General features: G+C 45.3%; 1 protein-coding gene across 1 annotated transcript; it reads right to left on the bottom strand.

Moving 5' to 3' along the window:
- Window positions 1-76: 76 nt before the first annotated feature.
- ASB16 (ankyrin repeat and SOCS box containing 16) lies at window positions 77-21,873 on the bottom strand. Its single transcript, XM_084804447.1, has 5 exons — window positions 19,899-21,873; window positions 14,191-14,458; window positions 13,040-13,532; window positions 12,068-12,181; window positions 77-2,756 (listed from the first exon to the last, which is right to left on the bottom strand). The coding sequence occupies exons 1-5, from the start codon at window positions 20,212-20,214 to the stop codon at window positions 2,571-2,573; spliced, it is 1,377 nt and encodes a 458-aa protein (XP_084660573.1). The 5' UTR covers window positions 20,215-21,873; the 3' UTR covers window positions 77-2,570.
- Between the last annotated feature and the right edge of the window lie 133 nt (window positions 21,874-22,006).

Here is a 22,006-nt window from a genome sequence, read left to right as displayed (position 1 = left end):
GTGCCAGCTGCGCGCCGCAGTCCCCCGCTGGCGCGGCTGAGTGTCTTACGGGCCTTACGGTGGAGGCGCACTTTCCGCCGGGGGCGGGGGGGGGGCGCGTTTCGCTTCCCGCGGAAAGGGGCCGGCCGCCTCCTCCCCGCCCTGGGCCATGTCCGGCTCGCGCAGGCCGGCGGCCGGGCCCTCTGAGGCGGCCTTTTCCCTCGGCCGGAACAGCGCCGCGGGAGCGCGCGGAGGACGCCGGGCTTTCGCGCAAGGGGGCTGGGCAGCGCCGAAGGCAGACGCGCGCGCTTTCTCGAGGCCGCTCTTCTTTCGGCGCCATCTAATCTGTTCTGAGTTTTCTCAAAGCTTCATGCGTCTATATACAAGCCGGGATTGGGGGGGAGGGGGGTCCCTGTAGAACAGTTCTGACTGGAATTACGTGCGCTGCAAGCTGCGGCGTGTTCTGTATGTGGGTGTCTTTTCCTAGAAATCCATCTCGCCAGGTGAAATATTACGAATACAAATGGACTACGTGGCAGAGCTGCCTCAAGCCACTCTTTCCCAGGCACAGAGGGATAATGCAGTGCCTGTAATTTATTTATTGCATTTATATCCTGCCTTTTTTCCTCTTGCAAGGAACCCAAGGCAGCTTACATTATCCTCCTCCTCTCCATTTTATCCTCACAAGAACCACCCTGTGAGGTAGGTTGGGCTGAGGATCTGTGACTGGCCCAAAGTCACCCAGTGAGCTTCCATGGCCGAGTGGGGACCTCCTGGCTCCCAGTCTAACCCTCTTGGCACTACACCATGCTGGCTCTCTAATAGTATCCGCAGGTCAAATTTTAAAATGTTTTAAGAACTAATAACCATACTTTCCATACAAAATAATACCCGAGTTTGCTCTGCTGGCCATCAACTTATATCACAGAATCATAGAATAGTGGGGTTGGAAGGGGCCTACAAGACCGTCTAGTCCAACCCCCTGCTCAATGCAGGAATCCAAGCCAAAGCATCCCAGTCAGCCAGCCCACCACCTCCCTAGGTAATTGGTTCCATTGTTGTACTGCTCTAACAGTATGGAAGCCTCGCACCTTCCCAACGCCACAGGGCAGGTGAGCTCTCTGGAGAACCATGTTGGGAGGAAGCAGCAGACATGGCTGTTGAGAGAGCCAGTTGAAGTGCCTGCCTCTGAGGAAGACGTTTCAGCGTGGCTGGCTCTCTGAAGAGTCCGCCTGCTCTCTGGGTCGCGCTGAAATTCTCAGCCCAAGCCAGAGGGCAGGTGACTGAGAGCAGCCGCCCATCCTATTTCATTCTGACAGTCCTTTCTCTAGGCAGAAAATTGTGCCACCAAGGGCAGCCCAGAGCCAAGGCTTTCTTCAAAAGAACCTGCCTCCCAGCAGATGCAGGCAGGAGCATCCCAGTGTTCTGGACCACTCTCTGGAACACAAGTAGGAGAATTCACATAAGCAAAGTCTCCATTTTCTGTGACAGCACTGAACCAATATAATATTTTGCCTAAGAATGTGCAACTAGACCCATTCCTGCTTGCTTTCCAAGTGGGCAGCTAAAACGTACCTTTTCCAGCAGACAGTTTTGGGTGCTGTCTTTTGAAATAAGTTTTTGCTGCTGCTATTTTTATTCTATTTTTGAACTGTGTTCTGATTTGATACTTTTTGAAATATATCTGAGTTTTCAGTGATAGCTGCCTTTTGTACATTTTTATAAAGGCAGGTTAAAACACTGTACATTATTATTAATAATGTCTACTTGATACAGTATTGTGGGCAGAGGATGGGGTGGAACTGCAGTAAGGGAGTTTGATTAGCAGTACAATAAAACAAAAAAAGTCACCAACTAAAGAAATTCTAGTTTAATAGTAATTTAGTTCAGCTGGCAGCATATGTCATCATAAGAAGGGTCCATAATCAAACTGTATGGTGAGGACGCTTACGGGTACACTGTGGGGCCATCAAAAGTTAAAACCTAAATATAAATCTGATGTTTAAAGCCAATTTCAATTTTAATTCAAAGTGCCAGATGCTGGGGCTCATAGATTCTAGGGTAAACCCTGACCAAGGTAAGAGAAGTTATGGCAGATCAGTACAGTATTCCCCAACTAAATGTTCTTGTACTTTAAAGGTAAAGGTGTCCCCAACCAGTCGTGTCCAACTCTAGGGTGCGGTGCTCATCCCCGTTTCTAAGCTGAAGAGCCAGCACTGTCTGAAGACGCTTCCGTGGTCATGTGGCCGGCATGACTGAACACCGAGGTGCACGGAACGCAGTTACCTTTCCCGCTGAGGCGGTACCTATTTATCTCCTTGCAATTTCTTGCTTTCGAACTGCTAAGTTGGCAGAAGCTGGGACTGAAGACGGGAGCTCACTCCGTCACGCAGCACTCGGGTTTCGAACTGCTGTCCTGCCGACCTTCCAGTCTGCAGTTCAGCAGACTTCACCACAATCTTAATTGCAATAATGTTTCATGAGAGGCCTCTAATGGAGGAATGACAATAGAAATGGAGATATATTCTGAATTTTTGACTACTCTTTTCTTTAGACCTACACACACACACACACACACCACCCCACTCATCTCATTTCAGATAGCCTTCTAATGGGAGATACAGGTAGTCTTGTAGAGAAGATGGCAGTTTCAATTGGGCAATGCCCTGATGGCATCGCATCCCTAACTGCTTCCGGACAGCACAGCGGGCCAGATGTTGCAGCGGGCGCGGCTGATTCACCAGGCAAAGCGCTGAATCATAGAACACCTGGTGCTCCTGTCAAGATGGAAAGAAAAACCAAGTAAGCTTTGCATATGCTTGCACGCACGCATGCACACACCACCTGATGTGAGGAATCTATCAGCAGAAGTAATCAGACAGACTTACGGTCATTTTAGACCAGGGGTGGGGAACCTCCAGCCCTCCAAATATTGTTGGACTCCAAATCCAGTCAGCCCCAATCAGCATGGTCAAAGGTCAGAGATAATGGGAGTTGTAGTCCAACAACATCTGAAGGCCCAGAGGTTCCCCATCTGTGATGTAGATCTTCCTCTCTAAATTCCAAGGTCCGTAAGCATCCTTTGTAAAAGTAAACCCCCTCATTTATGGCCTAGTCCTCACAGAAGTTGTACCACTTCAGATTGCTAGTGATGGCTCTCATCATGGAATGTTCCTTCATCAAACATATGAAGGTTCTGTGTCTGCAATGCATAATTCAGAACATTCTAGAGCTGAGCGATTATGGCAGGAGTCCTCCCGCTCCCCCCTGTGCACGTATAAGGGTGTGGCCCCGCTGTACTCATTCAGCTTCTAGTCCGCCACAGCAGTAGGACCAAAGATCAGTGGGTCATCTAGAAGCAAGGAGGAGGGCAGGTTGTGTGAGTATGAAGATGACCACTTGAAGAACCACAGATACAGGTAAGCAACCTGTTCTTGGTGGTCTGTGATTCACACATATGGTTGATTACCAAAGCTAACTTCCCAGAGGTGAATGGATGTCATGCCAAGAGAGAGGAGAGACAGCCCTACCAAAAGCTTTGTCTACCCTTGTTCTTGTGTCAAGTCAGTAGTGCCAAATAAACCTAGAGTGTTGGGTCTACAGCACTGCCCAGCAGAGATTAGGGATAGAAATCCCCTGAAGGAAGGCAAGAGAGGACACCACTGCTCAGGTGAAATGGCTACACACTCTTGTGGAGAGTGGGAGACAGGGAAGCTGCTAACAGAGGAGTATGGTAGCCAACACTCACTTCATAAATCTCTCTGGTGAGGTTGGTTGCCCATGTAGTAGATGAAAGTTTTGTCGAACTGTGAAAGCCAGCAGTCCTACTAACATAAAATGCCAAAGTGCATTAAACATCTAATGAGTATAACTTACCTTCTAGCAACAAAGGATTCTGAAAATGTCCAATTGGAGAAAGAGACATGAATTCTATGGCATAACCCTGACATGCTATATTGAATACCCAGGTATCCATTGTGATGTTCTCACATGGTGATGAAAGAGAGGAGTCTGTTACCAAGTAATACAGTCCCTGGCAGGGAGTATATGCAGACAGATGACTGCAGAGTCAAAGGCACTGCTTTGAGGCATTAGACTGTTTGCACATCAAAGAGGACTAGTACTTTTGCTGTTTAGAAATGCTGCTTTGGCAATAGCTAAGCCTGAGAAGTCTCTCAGGAATTAGGGAATCCCACACTCTCCAGTAATAGGAGTTTGGATCAATACTTTAACCAATCTGCTAACAGCTGGTTTACAAAGAAAAACAGATAAAGGATTTTTACAAAATCTTAGTTGTGTTTAAAAACATGTTTACCTTGAGGGGCTGGTGTAACCCTCGCAACATTTATTTTCTGATTTGTACAAAATGCTTAATTTTGTCTTCCTTGCAGAGTTGTTGTAAAAGGATCCTTTTGCTTCAGATCTGAAATGTTGCAACTTTTGTTTTTCTGCTTTTTATACAATGCTTACTTTTTCCCAACGGGAAAATAAAAGTCTGCTACGCTTTAAATAATATAACCCTGATGATCTGCGGGGTGGCTTCTACATCTCAAAATGGGAATTAATGATACAAAGTCATTTTACAGGGGTGAGCATACTTTTTGGGGGGAGTCCTAGCTGCATTTTAAATGTGTCTAGAGTGCATGGCTAACATAAAATTCTCTAACAACAAAGGGGAACGTAGTGGTTGGATCCTGATATTCTGTGGACTCCTGATATCTGTGTCTGTCTTCTACATCTCAGTGTGGGGATTAACAATACAGGGGTGAGCATAGTTTTTGGGAAACCCTAGCAGCATTTTAAATGTGTCTAGGGTGAAGGACCAGATTGCAGGTAAGCTTATAATAGGTTTTAAATATAAAAAGTGCTCTGCAGAAAGAGAAAGGAAGAAAGGGTGGGGTGCTGCTAAGCAAGACTAACGCAAAACTCTCTAACGAAGGGGGGGGGGGTAGTAGTTGGATCCTGACAGTTCTGTGTGGTCCCTTGCTTGATCTGTGTCTTCTACATCTCAAAGTTACCTTACAGGGATGAGCGTACTTTTTTGGAAAAGCCTACCAAGGTTTTAAGTGTGGCTAGGGGTGAAGCTTATAGTAGGTTTTAAATATGAAAAACAAGTGCTCTGCAGAAAACAAACAAAAACAAGGTTTGCTGTTAGACAGCTTAATATAAAATGCTTTTTTGACTGGGAAACCTCTTTTTCTGTCTCCATAAGGCTTGACCCCTAGTAGCTCTGTGAAAACTGCAATTATAACTTTTGTGGCAGTACATCTATATAGATGTAAAGTTCCTTTCTTTCTTAAAGTTTTAGTGAACTGCTTATTGCGGATGGACTACATTGTTTTAACAGACTGCTTACAACCTCCTCAAATTTTCCAGGAATTCTGTAAAATTGTCTACAGGTATGTTCTCTGCCACAGCTGCATCTTTTCTTCCTACATTTGCAGGAGCTATAGCAGGCTCTCCCTTTCTAGTTCTTTTTAAAAGTATGTAGGCATTACTCGGCTTACAGCCTTTCTGGGGTTCAATATTCAAGGGTGCTTGGTGTCTCCATGTTCTCTATGCAGGAAACATGTCTGGACAAGCTAAATGGCTACATTGATCGAATCTGGCTGCACCTCTTCTGACTGGATAATGGGGTAGGATGTTTCTGGGCCTAAAATTGTTCCTATTGGCCTGTTGGGGGGTGGGGATGTGACTGCATACCGTTCCAGGGTCCCTGCACATGTCAGGGGGCTAAAACCTCTTCCAATTGGTTTGTTGTGATGGGGCGAGTTCTTAGAGGGGTCACATAACCCCTCTGGGTCAATCCAGGGAGGGTTTGGGGGCTCTAAAACCTCATCCTATCAGTCGAGGTTTGTAGAGGGGTCACATCACCCCATCAGGTGACCCTTATGGTCATATGACCAGCAGGGCTTCCGAAAGTGGGACTTTCGGCTAGGGCGGGACATCTGGTCTCCCTAAGGGGGCAGGGCAGCTGTAACTTTTGAAAAGGGGCGTGGTTTAGAGTTTGATGCGGGGTACCCACTTTCACTACTGATGAGATCTAGATAATGACTTGCAGAGGTGGATCTCAGCTGGAAGGATGAAGAAGACTGTGTGCCAATGGCCATCTTACAGGCTGCAGATTTCATTTCTGAACATGGTCCACAGCATCATCAATTGTAGATCTGAAGAGTCTGTCTCAATTAGAGGGCAGATCTTCAATCTGGGAGTTTGCCTCTTCAGTCAAGTCCACTGAATTTGAGTGGAGTCTACGCATGACGATGCAGGGCCACAGAATCCACCAAAGTTTTGGTTCCACAGTCTGCCATACAGCATACTGTATTAATCTGTTGGCCACTGAAACAGCGCACTTCCGATTGGAAAATCAGGGCCATATTCCACTTGTCCTCTGGTCAAAGGCTTTTCTGGTCAAATAAAAGGGCAGCTTTCTCCCAGAGGAACTATTAATCAGTAGCCATGCAGGCCTGATAATTGAAGACACACAAGGCCAGGGCAGCACCGGAATAGATCTTGCACACTATGGCATTGAGGTTTCCATCTTCACAATCTACCTAGTGTTACCTTGAGAGACCTCCAAGATAATCAAATCTGGAAGTGGGTGGTGAAACAAAAAGCCACCCCATCTACGCCCTGTACAGGTTCTCTATTTTGTGGGACTTAGGGGGCATAGTTGAGGATTTATTCCACTATCGTTTAACAATGTGGAGAAGTGCTGGTCACATCAGGATTGTTACAGGAGTGACTAGACTTGATTGAACTTGCTGGAAGCTCAGGTCAGTGACTGGGGCTAGCAGGGGCTTAGTGTCCAAATCCAAGGATGTGGCCATCCTAAGCAGTTGTTTGGCATAGAGATGGAATTGATTGGTGAAAACAAAGTTGGTTACAACATCTGAGGAAGAAGTAGATATGCCACTTTCCTAGGCTTATCCAAAGCCAAAGACCATCCTGGAGCTGAGAGTTCATCAGGCCAGGCCACCCCATGTTTTGGTACCCTGAATAGAGATGTGAAGGCCTGGAAAAAAAAACTGGAAAAGATTGTGAAAAAAAGTTTTTTTCTATTCCCCCCCGCCCCAGACCATTTTTGTTTTTTTCCTGAAATATTGAACAGCTTTGGATTATGAAATATTTTCTTTTAGAATTTAAGAAAGGTATTTTTATATTGTTACCCAGCCTTTACTCCCCCACAATTATTTCTAAAAACTATATAATAACACTTTTCTAGAAAGACTAGGGATGCAAAATCTCTGGAAATAATGAAGCTGTGGGGAAAATGTTTTTTTTAATGCTCTCTGTAAGACTCCCAGCATAGTTATTTCTTCCATTTCTTATTAAAATTATTGATCAGAAGTATATTTTACTGATAGACATTTATGCTCAGTTTCCCAGCATGTGAGTAGAGTCACCATTGTGCGTTCTTGACAGTATATGTGCATTTTTGACAGTTTGGGTTTTGTTCTACAGAGTCCAGTGTTTCTGGGGCTGTAGCAGTAGAGTGTAGTTCTAATCTATTCAGACATTACAAATTTACTGAGTTTATTTTTAAAAGTTTTAAAATACAATGATAATTTTATGAGTTAACTAAGTTATACATAAAATAAGCTTGGGGACAGAAAGGCTGTTCTGTGTTTCTAAAGCGGCCCTCCACAACCTGATGCCTTCAGGATGTTTTGGACTACAGTGCCCAGCATTCCAGATGATTGGCCATGTTGCCTGAGGCTGATGGGAGCTGAAGTCCAAAATATCTGGAGGGCACCAGGTTGGGGAAGGCTGTCATAAAGCAACAAAGTGACTTTAGTTCTATAAAAAGTGCTTAAAAAATAAGTATTGCTTATTTTTCAATTTCCCCTGAAATTTCCATTCTTTTCCAAAAACCCACAAAAAAGCCTTTTTCCCCCCATGGCCTCAACATTTCTGGAAATTTTATGTCTCTAACTCTGACACTAAAGTCCCAGATTTGAGCAAATGGACCACCTGAAAGGCAGACTTCCAAGTCAGATTCAGCCATTAACATGATGTTAATAAAGCCATTGAAGCCATTGGCTTCAAAAAGATCAAGGGAGAAGCAGTGTGAAAATATCCAGTCTGGGTTGCAGAAGCAGCAGCCATTGTGGCTTACTCCTACAGGGGGGCCCTTAGAGGAGACAATCTGTTTTTAAAGACTGCTTTGTAAAGGTTTGATAATGAAAGCAAAAGTCGACCAAATGGCCTTCCCTAGACAAAGCAAACACTGCGAGTGATAGCCTGTGGGGGAAATCCTCCCTCCACAACAGTACACTTCTTGAAAGGTGCCGTGGAGGCTATAAACTCCCCACTCACACCACAATGAAAACCTGTTGAGAAAAACAGAAAGTAAGATGTAACACAAAGGGCTTCTCCAAGCAGGGTTTTTATCCTGCTATTGAGATCGGTTACTTGTGGAAGTTTGCAGGTCCTTTAGATGACGTCGTCAACCTGCAGGGCATGTTGTTGTTGTTGTTGTTGTTCAGTCGTTCAGTCGTGTCTGACTCTTCGTGACCCCATGGACCATAGCACGCCAGGCCTTCCTGTCCTGCGCTCTCTCCCGGAGTGTGCTCAAGTCCATATTCATTGCATCCGTGATGCTCTCTAGCCATCTCATCCTCTGCCTTCTCCTTTTGCTTTCAATCTTTCCCAGCATCAGGGTCTTTTCCAGGGAGTTTTCTCTTCGCATTAGGTGGCCAAAATATTTGAGCTTCAGCTTCAGTATCTGTCCTTCCAATGAGCGCTCAGGGTTGATTTCCTTTAGGATTGACTGATTTGACCTTCTTGCAGTCCAGGGGACTCATAAGAGTCTTCTCCAGCACCACAGTTCGAAAGCATCGATTCTTCGGCACTCAGCCTTCCTTAGAGTCCCAGCTCTCACAGCCATATGTTGCTACTGGGAAAATCATAGCTTTGATTGTACGAACCTTTGTCGGCAAGGTGATGTCCCTGCTTCTTACTATGCTGTCTGGGTTTGCCATAGCTTTCCTCCCAAGGAGCAAGCGTCTTTTAATTTCATGGCTACAGTCACCGTCTGCGGTGATCTTGGAGCCCAAGAAAATAAAATCTGTCACTGCTTCCATTTCTTCCCCTTCCATATGCCAGGAAGTGATGGGGCCAGATGCTATGATCTTTTTTTTTTTTAATGTTGAGTTTCAAACCAGCTTTTGCACTCTCCTCTTTCACCCTCAACAAGAGGCTCTTTAGATCCTCTTCGCTTTCTGCCATTAGGGTGGTATCGTCTGCATCTCTGAGGTTGTTGATAATTCTCCCGGCAATCTTAATTCAGACCTGTGATTCATCCAACCTGGCGTTTCTCATGATGTATTCTGCATATAAATTAAATATGCAGGGTGACAATATACAGCCTTGTCGTACTCCTTTCCCAATTTTGAACCAATCGGTTGTTCCATGTCCGGTTCTTACTGTTGCTTCTTTAAGAATTTGCCAGTTTGTTGTGATCCACACAATCAAAGGCTTTAGCGTAGTCAATGAAGCAGAAATAGACTTTTTCTGGAATTCTCTTGCTTTCTCCATGATCCAGCGAATGTTGGTGATTTGATCACTAGTTCCTCTGCCTCTTCGAAACCCAGCTTGTACTTCCGGTAGTTCTCGGTTCGCATACTGCTGAAGCCTAGTTTGTAGGATTTTGAGCATAACCTTGCTGGCATGTGAAATGAGCGCAATTGTACGGTAGTCTGGACACTCTTTGGTGTTGCCCTTCTTTGGAATTGGAATGTAAACTGACCTTTTCCAGTCTTGTGGCCATTGCGGAGTGTTCCAAATTTGTTGGCATATTGAGTGCAGCACTTTAACAGCATCATCTTTTAGGATCTTAAATAGCTCAGCTGGAATACTGTCATCTCCACTAGCTTTGTTGTTACTAATGCTTCCTAAGGCCCACTTGATTTCACTCTCTAGGATGTCCAGCTCAAGGTCAGTGACCGCACTGTCATGGCTATCAGGGACATTAAGATCTTTCCTGTATAGTTCTTCTGTGTATTCTTGCCACCTCTTCTTAATCTCATCTGCTTCTGTTAGGTCCCTGCCTTCTTTGTCTTTTATCATGCCCGCCTTTGCACAAAATGTTCCCTTGAGATCTCCGATTTTCTTGAAGAGATCTCTAGTCTTTCCCATTCTATTGTTTTCCTCGATTTCTTTGCATTGTTCATTTAAGAAGGCCTTCGTGTCTCTCCTTGCTATTCTCTGGAGCTCTGCATTCAGTTGGATATATCTTCCCCTTTCTCCCTTGCTTTTTGCTTCCCTTCTTTCCTCAGCTACTTGTAAAGCCTCATCAGACAGCCACTTGGCTTTCTTGAATTTCTTTTTCATTGGGATGGATTTCGTTGCTGCCTCCTGAACAGTGTTACGGACCTCCGTCCATAGTTCCTCAGGCACTCTGTCTATCAGGTCTAATCCCTGAAATCTATTCCTCACCTCCACTGTATATTCATAAGGGATATGATTGAGGTCATACCTGAATGGTTTAGTGGTTTTCCCTACGTTCTTCAATTTAAGCCGAAATTTTGCAAGAAGAAGCTCATGATCTGAGCCACAGTCAGCTCCAGGTCTTGTTTTTACTGACTGTATAGAGCTTCTCCATCTTTGGCTGCAAAGTACATAGATTGGTTACTTGTGGAAGTTTGCGGGTCCTTTAGATGACGTCGTCAACCTGCAGGGCATCTTCTCTGCTAAATGACCTTTATCCCATTTTTTAAAAGATGAGATAATGAGCTGTCAAATGACAGCGCGTTGAGTTCCCTCATGAAAAGAGAAAATCTAGCAATAACAGGGGCTAGACCACACCGCCATCTAGTGGATGTATAATGAAACATATACAACATGCAGATAAGGTGGGGAGGGAAGCATGTGTAAAGGGAGCCTGTTGTGATCTTGCATCCAAAACAAGCAGAAAGTCCCAGTAAAGTTGCAGGATTTTAGGCTGGTGTAGAAATGCTCAAAGAGAGAAACAATGTTCAGCAAACCCCAAAGACCTGAGGTCATCCAAATAATGTTCCTAATGCTGCTGTGATGGATGAAAAGGAACCAAACAGGTACGTGAGGGCCACACCCTTGAGTGTACACAGTGGAAAGGGAAGGATTCTGGCTTCTGCCAAAATCACTCGGCTCTAGAGTGTTCTGAATGAAACTCTACTCAGGTGCAGAAACCCTATATGTGTCAGTCACAGAGATCCTAAAGAAGCATTTTCAAAATCTGCCCACACTAGGGAGAAGGATTCTAGTCTAGTCTTCTCCCCAACATGCCAGTTTTCAGTGTGTAAGAAACATCCCCACTGCCCCATGAACACACCATCATGAGCACCATCATGAGAACTAGGCCTATTAGGGCATGTCACATGCTTTCAAATGATACGATGGTCTTGGAGCTTTTCACCCTTCTGCTTAGAAGCAGCACTTGACTCAGGCCACCCCAATGAATTATTTTGCTATCTAAGATTTGAACTGTAGACTGCTAACCTCATAGCTCTAACCACCATGCCATACCAGCTTGATTCATATTGCACATTTTATGTTATTAGTTCATTTTATGTTATTAGTTCATTTTATTGATACAGAAAAGCGAAGTTCTGCAGTCTAGCCAAGATATCTATGTATGTTTAGTGGTCAAGCCAAAGATTACAGGAAGAGATCAGGGATCAATAGGTGAGCAGTCAGAGATAGTCAGGTGGAAATGCAGACATGATGAGGTTAGGTAAGGGGATTCAAAGGAAAACAGAAGAGCATTGGTTAATTGAGAGAAGGCAGCCACAACATAGCCAGCGCTGTAGCAGAAGGTAAAGAGAGAGGTGAAAGAACAAGGTCTAGTTCTTGCAAACAACTGATGAGCTGTATCACTTCAGACTGCAGGTGTGTGCATTACATGATAGTTTACCCCTCAAAAAAAAAGTCTCTGCATACAGAAAACTAGCTCTCTGGGAGAAGGATTCTAGCATAGCCTTCTCCCCAGCTTGCTCCCTACATTGTTGTACAAGTCCAGCTCCCACCTAGCAGGAGCAAATAGCAAGCCCATGATGGTAGGGGAGTGTGTGTGGTGGGTGGGAGGAATTGAATTGGAGGAACTTACTTGCCACACTTCAGGGGACACAGATCCCACCCAGGAATCACAGGACAGGATTCGGTCATAGGAATTCAGAATAACTTCCATAGCCCGAGGGGACAAGGCACAAAACTTTAGCATCTAAGGGCAAAAGGAAGGGGGAGCAAGAGAGAGCACATAGAGATAAACTGCAGGTGTGAACATTTTGGAAGGAACAAGGAGTTACATAATCCCATGCTGCCTCCCTTGAATGTCTTCTGTAAGAAACCCCATATTTTCACAGCGCCTAGAAATAAGTATAATCTGATAGAAAAAAAAGAAAACAATGGTTTTGGAAATGAGAGTTTTCAAGGAAGGAGACCAACAATGCTGGGATGCTGCTTTCATCTAAGGAGAAATGTTTCTAGCCCTTAAGGCAGCAACTATAGGCTTGAAAGTGTTAAATCCTATGCATGCACATAGGTGTGAGAGAGGATTTCCAGGCATGTCAAGGCAGTGTTACCATGGTCCAGGATTAGAACTAAGCATGAAGCAGAACAACCCTGGGTATCTGGTACACATTTTTAAAAGAAATATTTAGCCCTTGTGACTGTGAGAAACAGCTTAGAAACGTGCGGGCAGTGCCTGGTGGATTCTTGGAAGCACTAGTTGTCAAGTGCAACTTTAAAATAGCCAGGAGGCGAGTCTTTAGGGTCCTGCACAGCTCTTTCTCCCTCTCCTGCTCCCTGGGGCGCCTATTCCATCCCAACTTTTGGGATGATTTTGCTGGTTTTGCTGTTCATTTAAACATACTAAGCATGCATGTATCTATCCTTCCCAACACCAAATTCTCACCTCTAACACTGCACATGCTCAGCAACGTTCGCTGCAAAATTCTCTCCCCCTCTTCCTATCGGGGTATATATAGACATGATCATCCAACCAAGGCCAGCTGGCGGCTTTAAGAGAAGCCGGCCTGTGTGGGCAGGGGAGCACGAAAAAGGCTCCACCCTTCCTTACCTTGGGGTTGAGAGAAGCAGCGCCATGGTTGAGCAGAGTGGCGATGACCTTCTCAGGCTCCCCCTCCAGGTAGTCTTCCACGGCTTGCAGGGCACAGTCCACAGGGGTGTAGCCAGCGCAGTTACTCACATTGACCTTGGCCCCATGTTGCAGCAGTAGCTCCACAATGCGGAGGTGGCAGTTGCTGCAGGCATTGTGCAGGGGCGTGTGGTTCTTTCGGCCGGCTACCTGGACTTCGGCCCCGCCCTCCAGTAGCCGCTTCACTACCCGGTAGTAGCGACCAGCCTCCTCAGGCCTGTCTGTGCTGGCACAGGCCGTGTTGAGAGCTGTCTCCCCCTCACGGTTTCTGTGGGCAATGTTGGCTCCATAGCAAAGGTAGAGCTTCACATGGTCATCTAGGCCATGCTTAGCGGCCACGTGCAGCGGGGAAGCACGACGGTCTCTTGTGTTCTGGTTGATGAGAGCCCCATACTCCAGTAGCAGCTGGGCACATCTGGAAGGCACAGTGAGTTGTGCTGAGGAATTTGGCACCTGTCATACAATCCAACCACTGATACCTAATCGTAGCCTCCATTTAATTGTAACCAAGTTTCTAGCCCTCATGGTTGCAGAAATAGATCTGGGAACATGCGGCCATTGTTGGCAAAAAGTTCCAGTGTTACTCAAATGGCACACCTGTGCTCCTTAACTACGTATCCCCTCTCCCTGCTGTCTCCAGTAACTTTCCCCTACAAGGTCGCCTATTGACCATGGTTTCCCAGTACCTCCTGCTGTCATAGCAATCCATGCAAACAAGTCTACGCCCTGTGGTAGTTCTGTTCAGAATCAAGCAAGTAAACTAAAGACATTTATGCTAACAAAACAGTGAATTGCATGCTTCGTTCAGGATTGGTCTTTTGCGAGGCACTTCATTTCAAATTAAAGCAGAAGACTGCATCCGGAAATGAAGGAATAAGGGGGACCAGCCATGTCTTGCTCCAAAAGTTTTTAACACTGGAGAGAGGAACACTTACAACTGAATTAGAGAGGCCCTGAATCCACTGATAATGAGCCTTTATTGCTATTTCTCTGTACAGTTGTCATGTTACAGATTTAACCTTCCCTTCAAGCCCCAACACATTCCTCCTTCCCTTCCAGCTTCCCAGACGTACGGCAAAGTCTCCTGGGTAGTGCATAAGTGCAGTGGGGCCAGCCCCTCGTCTGAAAGAATGTTAGGGTTTGCACTGTAACTGAGGAGCAGACGGGTGCACTCTGCACGGTGGTTGGCGCAGCTATCATGAAGGGCAGCTTTCCCACCAACAACAGCGTCAACCTCTGCCCCTTGCAGGAGTAGATGCTTCACACAGTCCCGGTAGCCCCTGGCAACCGTGATGCGCAACGGAGAGGTATGCTTCTTCTGGGGGGTCAACACCCACAGCCCTGAGAACCAATAAGGAGGGAGAAGAGTTGACTGGGCAAGAGAATTATACATCTGGGCACTGCAATTTGTACTCTCATATAATACGGGAGCACCTGGTCACCAGTGAAGTTGGTTTCTTTCCACAATGCATGATAAACTCATGGAATTCAGTACCGCTGTCTGGTGATAGGCAATCAGCTTAGATTACGTTACAGAAAGTAGTTATTTATACACAACGCTAATATACATAGTGCTTCAGTGAGTAACATGGGCAAAGAGATAGGTCCCTGCCCAAAGGAGCTTACAATCAGTGGAAGACAAATTTAGGGAGAACAGAACTATCAGCCATGATAGCAAAATGGGACTTCCACATTCAGCAGTATTTATTTTTACCCCACAACACCCAGCCCTCACAGTGGGTTCAGCAGCTTACAGAAATTAATGCAAATAAAACCAATTAGCAGCCAGTTAAAATATCTTAAAAGAAGATACGTGTATAGATACTTAGAAACACACATTTGTTGGGGACAAACAGCAAAGCTTTCTCAGTCATGCTCCACTTGTGAGCTTCCCAGAAACTTTTACCCATCAAGGTGCTCAGCCCAGCTGGACTGGATGGGCCTGTGGTATGATCCAGACTGATCTTATGAGGAGTTTGTGAGAGAGCATTTTTCTTATAACTGGATTGCTTAAAATGTTACATCCTTTCAGACTTAAGCTTGATCACCAGGGTGGGATGGAGATAAATACAGAGCACAACCTGATATGGCTTGCCATATAGAACCCAATATAGAGTAAATGAAAAATAAAAACAGAACCAAAAACAGTAAGTGAAAATGAGTGCTTATTAGAACATGCTAATGCAAAAACTTGCATGCTGCACTAAGCACACTTCATAAGGCTGGATGTTTTAAGAAAATTTAAACAGGAAAAGTAATGGATGCGAGCATGGCTGGGACATCACACCCAACTTGTGGTATAGTTGTTAAGAGTGTTGGACTATGACAGGACAAGCAGGTTCAAATCCCCACTCAGCCATGAACCACAGTAGGTGACCATGGGCCAGTCACTATCTTTCAGCCTCGCATAACTCACAGGGTTGTTGCGAAGATCAAATTGGAGAGGGAGAACCATATATGACATCTTGAGCTTCATGGAGAAAAGGCAGGCTATAAATGCAAATAAATAAATAAACCTACCTCCCTTTATGGGAAGTTTTTCTCCAATATTCAAACAGAAGAGGAAAAAGCACTAGCAGGCCCCGTTAGATCAAGGCAGCCAGTGGCAGTGCTGGCTGGCAACGAAGGGAGTGGCAGGCCAGCCTGTCTGGAGGGCAACAGGGCAGGGAGGCTGCATTGAGGCCAGGCTATGTGCTAAGGCAGTGGTTTTAAAACCGTGCTGGGGTCCCCTGGTGTTCTCTATGAGAAGACTGCTAATGGCAGACTTCCCTGAAAGATAATATGTTTCCCTTCACTGATCTTTCTCTGCAATGTGCAACTGCAAGAAAGCACTGGGTCTGCCTGTTCCAGACAGGTGAGCCCCCATAGGACTAACCAGTGTCCCTCATGAACTGAATGTGCATCCTTAGAACATGTCCCAGCATCATCTACAACATGCTGAAGTTCGTTGACTTGTCAGTCAATGTGGAAAGGGTTCCTTGAAGGTACAAGTTTGAAAGCCACTGTGCAAGGGCAGAAAGTTCCCTTTGAAAGCAAATACCAGTCCCTTGCAAGGCAGAAAACAAAACAATAGAAGTAACAGTCCTTATATTATCAAAGCTAAAGATTTATTTGCGAAAGCATCATGTCTGCAGTAAGCTAAGATGTATCAAGCAGGTGACCTGTCAATTTGACGTAAGAAAAAAAATCCCCCTTTTCCCCCTAAGCTTGGCAAACTAGTCAGACCTTGAGCAGGTAAACCAATCCACTGAAGCTTCTAAAGCAATGTGGGGAGTGGGATGTTTATAACGGCACATTTTCAAAGGCAGATGGTCCATGTTTTCAGCATATTTGCTGGATGAGACAAAAGGCCCTTCTCATCTTACACGGTTTTGTGGGATCAGGTTCTGTTTTTGCAGCCTGAGGAGGTGGACAAGACGCTTGCCTCTGTAGAACCCACCACATGCTCTCTTGACTCTTGCCTGTCATGGCTCCCTTGAGCTAGCCACGGGGGTCTGACGGGATGGTGCAGGGGAGTGGTGCCTTGAAGGAGACGGTGGTGCTACCACTCCTTAAAAAACCCTCCCTGGACCCAGAGATCCATGTCCAATTATCATCTGGTCACAAATAACCCCTCCTAGGTAAGGTGCTCAACAGAGTGGTGGTGTCTCAGCTGCAAGTGCTCTGGAATGAAACTGATTATCTGGATCCATTGCAGTCTGGTTCAGGCCTAGTTTTTGGATGGAATCAGCCTTGGCCACTCTGATGGATGACCTTCTTTGGGAAAGGGGGACTGTGACCCTGGTACTTGTTTTCAGTCTCTTGGCAGCTTTTGATACCGTTGACCATGGCATCTTCCTGGACTTCCTCCATAAGTTGGGAGCTGGAGGCACTATTTTACAGTGTTCAGCTCTTACTTGCAGGGCTGGTCCAGAGAACAACATTGGGTGACTGTGCTTCAGCCCCCTGGCAGTTGAACTGGGCATGATTTTGTCCCCAAGTTATCGAGTATCTATATGAAGCTATTGGGAGTGGTCATTCTGAGATAGGGGGCAAGGTGTCACCAGTATGCTGATGACACCCAGCTCTACCCTGTGACATCTGAATTGGGAGAATTGCACATTCTGAACTGGATGCAGCTATGATTTAGATAAGGTCTAATAAAGTGCTGCTGCTCCTGGATCCATCCTTGTCACTGGAGGTCCAAATGACCTCAGTGGCCCAGAGCACCAATTACCAACTTCATTTGGTGTGCCCATTCCTAATTAGGGATAGCCTAATCATGGTGATCCATGCACTGGTCATCGTCGTGTCGTGTCCAGACCAAACTCCGCTCCGCCAAAATGTAGGCACCGCCGAGCTGCGGTTCGATCAGGTGGTAGAAGGATTAGCCAGCGCAATGCACCGCAACCAGGGTACGCCCGATTGTACAACAATCTTCAAGGAGGCTCCTTCCATGTACCCCCATGCACTGGTAACCTCACAATTAGCCTATTGAAATGATATAGTCTATGTAGGGCTGCCCTTGCACCTGTTTTGGAAGCTGCAGCTAGTGCAGAATGCAGCAGCTAGGACACTCAACAGAACACCTAGCTACACATGCTTTACACCTGTATTAAAAGATCTACACTGGCTGCCTATTAGCTACCAAGCCACGTTGCTGAGATTGAAAGTCCTAAACAATTCAGGGCCAGGATACCTAGCCAATCATCTTCCTCTATATATACCAGATTGACCCTTGAGATCCTCCAAGGAGGTCTATTGGTCTTCCCACACCAACAGCATGTCATCATTTAACAGCACGTAAGCAGGCCTTCTCAGTAGTGGTCCCCACCCTCTGGAACACTCTCCCACATGTGGTCTGAGAGTCAGAAACTTTGGCAAGCTCTTGAAGATGCACCTGTTTACTCAGGCTTTCCCTGACTTACAATCTCATTGCTCTGTTTTACTGTTTCTGTAAGGTTCTTAATGTATTTATTATTGTTTTTACATGGGTTTTTATATTGTATTTTATGTAAACTTGAGATCTTACGATATCAAGTGGCATATAAGCAGCTTAAAAAAAATAAATGAATAAATAAAATTATAGCACAAATCTCCCAAAATGGCCAGCCAGATGTTGTGGGAAGCTCACAAGTAGGGCATGGCAGAAGCTAAGACTCTCCTATACAGCCCACCCCCCATCAATCCAGTAATAAGAGGTATCTTACCTTTGAACATGGAAGTTCCATTTTTAGTTTTCATGGCTTATAGGCACTGAAAGCTCTCTTCCTGGTGCCTTCCAGATGTTTGGGGCTACAGATCCCATCATCTCCAGCTAACATAGCCAATGGCCAGGGATGAAGGGGGTTGTAGTCTGAAACATCTGGAGGGCGCCAGGTTGGGGAAGGCTATCCCCATTCATATGCTGATGTTCAGCACCTCTAATTGACAACAGATTGTTGCATGAAACAATATTTCAGTTTGCCTTGGATCTATGTACAATTAAATTGATAACTCCCAAGTTTGAGGGTTTTTGAATTATATTTTACTGAACAGTTCTAAAATTGAATTGTGACATTAAAGCAGAAAAAGTGAGAGAAAGGGGGAGAAGTAGGAGGAGGAGAGAAGAGAAGGTCGCAGAGTGCAGCACAACTGGTCTCAGGCCCTGGTCTTCAACTAGTGGGAGGGACCAAGGGCGCCACAACACTTGCTTATACAGAGAAAGCAAGGGGGGGTGCGCGGGGGGAGAGGTGCGCACAGGGGTTCAACTGTTGTTGCTCCTCTCAACCCAAGTCCTGGGTAGTGTAGTTTGGTGGCAGGCAACAGTGCTAAGGATGGCTAGAGATCCCTGGGGCCATTCCAGCACCCCACTCCAGAACCATTACTAGGATCTGCTAAGAAGAAACTACTGTTGGGACATATCTGCACTGCAGATATACTGGTTAGAGAATGACAAAGAGAGGGATATATATGTTGCAGTTGGATCAGGTGTTGCAGGTTGGAGATAAACATGGGCCTCAGGTCTGAAGCGGTTGAAGACTACTGCTATAAAGGCACATAGCTTTCAGCAGCGGCACACAGCAAACATATTCAGACTAAGTTGTTCCCAATTCAGTCTCAAAAGATCTAAGTTGCAATGAGAGCAAAGTGACTGAAGGCGCCCTGTTTATGAAGGATTTCACTTTACATAGGAAGATTCTGATTTCAGAAGTTTTACATGGTGTTCATATTTTTGTGTTTTGAGAGAAATAATTTCTACCTATCTAACTATATTTCTTGCTTATATTAAATACATTTCTAAGTAATGTACAGAGGACAAGATTACCTTCCTGTTAGAAAAGATATGTTTTTAGTAGGTGCTGAAAACCAAGAACTGTTGGTGCCTATAGAATTTGTAGTGGAAAGGAGTTCCAGGGAGTGGGTACTATGATACTATTTAACGCCCTATTCCAAGCTGTGATGGACTGCCACATTTATTCTTTGCCCTATTCTTAACTTTTAAAAATTAACTTTTTAATTTTATTGGTAGTTTTTAAAAGTTTGCAATACAGCGAGTCTAAACTGATCCTTAATTTTATAAGCCTCTATCATATTCCTTTCTTAGTTGTCGTTTCCTTCTCAGCTAAAAAAAATCCAAGCACAGCAGATTCTTTCCATGTAGGACTAAAGTTCCTATGCCCAAAGCCTTCCTTCCATAAACCAAACCCTTGAAAAATCTCTCTCACATATACACACACACCACAAGCCAAAATCTAAAGGCAGTAAATCTAAAAGCACAGTGGAAAGAAGACATACTGTCTTCTTTCCACTACAGACTTACCCAGCTCAGCCGACCACACCAGCTCCTCACTAAGGGTCTCCACAATCAAGTTGGCCATCGTTTCGTCGTTAAAGATGCTTTGGACTCTTGGCATGTCTCCTGTGTACAGGGCATTGTGAACAGCAGGATCCCGGCAGTACTGAGGGCGCCGGGTGGGCTTGGAAAGAGAAAGGCGGCTCCTGGGAGTTGGCTGGTACCTCCGACTGGCATACTGGCGAGAGGCAGCCCTTCTCCGGTCTTCCCAGTCCAGCATTTCTTGTTGCAGACGCAAGGACCGTAGAGTGGAAGAGGTGAATACAAAAGTTTCTTTCGACATTCTTCTAAGTGAGAAGGGAGCCCAGGTTTTCCCCACAGCGGCCTAATTCATCCACCCCAAATCGTTAACTGTTCCCAATTGCAATTTTTAAAAGGTACTGTTATGACAAGGTCTCACCAACAAGCACATCTGTTTATTGGGAGAACAACCCAGCCTTGCCTGGACTATAAATAGAAAGGAATAGTCATCACAGCAAAAACAGTCTCCCTCTCTGTGCAGTGTCATCTTCCTTTCTGGATCTCAGAGTAATTAACGTTGGCAGATCTGTCAAAGGAAGTTGAACAAAGTACAATAAAGCAACAAAATAAGGATGTTCAAACAGCTTTTCTCCCCCCAACTGCCCTCCATGGCAGCCCACAGTGTCTTGTAAGCAAAGTCTGCTGTTTGACAAACTGAGAAGCGGGCAACTGAAATTATATTTTTTGAAAAATTTGTAACACAGGTATCTGAAAGGGTTGCAACCTTTAGTTTTATGCCATTCTTCTCTAGAGGATCTTCCTGTGAAACTTAGCTTAACAGCAACCAATGATTAATTTCTAAAGAAAAAGGTCAATGCCCAAGTTTAGCTTCATTCTAGGAGTTCCACCATGAGGATTCTTATGCTGGATCCCAGACAAAAGTAAACAGGTTGGCCTGAGATACTTGGTGGCAAGGAAAAGGAATTCTGCATAGGCACAACAAAACTGCTTATTACTGCTACTTCAAGAAGTAGCAAGGAAGAGACTTGGCTTAAATGAAGCCTTGTGGATGGCTCACAAGGCAAGGCTTCCCCAGGTTTCTGAAGCCACAGTAGGAAGAGGGAAGAGATGGAGAAAGGAAGCTACATCTGCAGATTTAAGCTGGCCCTGGAGAAATTTAAAAGAATCTTATGTCAGATTTTTGGGGAGTTTGTCTAGCACCTTAAGACACAAAGAGACACAGAGGTCTTATGCTGGATCGTCGCATGAAGAACGAGGCAGTAAAATGGCAAGGGAGCAGAAAAGACTAAATCACTTTGGACTGGAGGTACAGGTAACATTTTTGAAAGGGAACTCTGAGCAAGTAAAAAGTTAGCAGAGTAGAGAGAGAACTTAAAATTTCATCCTGCTCTTTTCTTCCCCATGCAGGGAGCTTTTTATGTTCAAGCATTGAAAATCGTATCCCCACATGCAGTCTGAAGTGGTACTGTCTCCTCTACCACCTCCTTCTGCTGCAAGTGAATACCAGGCTTGAGAATGGTACTTCTAGTTCTCCAAACACACTGAGCCAAGAGCTTTTCAGGGTGGCACCACTGATACCCTGTTCCATTTGCTTGTGCTGCTCCTCACTTTCTCCAGTCCTCTGCTGCCATCGGAAAGATCAATTTCTGTCCAGGACTGGCAGCAGGGACAGAAATGTGCATACAGTTGGAGTGAGCTGCAGGGCAGCATTATAGGAGCTTTACATAAGAACCAATGAAGTTACCTTTTGCAGAGTCAGACCATTGGTCCATTGAGCTCAGTACCATTTAACTAACAATAGCTCTCCAGGGTCTCCAGACGGGATTTGCTCAATTGTCAATTGTTACCAGCAGTCCTTGTAACTGGAGATTTGAACCCAAGACCTTCTGCACACAAAGCAGGTGCTCTACCATTGACCAACACCCCCTTCCCCATCTGGCTCTCTTTCATTAACCCTCTCATCTTTAGCAACGGGCATTTTAAGACTTATTGAAAAGGCTGGAAGAGAGAGGACAAGAGCCACATATGGCCTCTATATTTCAAACAGTGTCTCTGCCCACCCCCCACCCCAAAGGCACAGGTGAGCCAACTCT

The sequence above is a fragment of the Heloderma suspectum genome, chromosome 6 (genome assembly GCF_057233095.1).
Source record: "Heloderma suspectum isolate Gila_16-S chromosome 6, 16-S_ref, whole genome shotgun sequence".
NCBI lineage: Eukaryota > Metazoa > Chordata > Lepidosauria > Squamata > Helodermatidae > Heloderma > Heloderma suspectum.
This window is presented reverse-complemented; position numbering and strand designations above follow the sequence as displayed.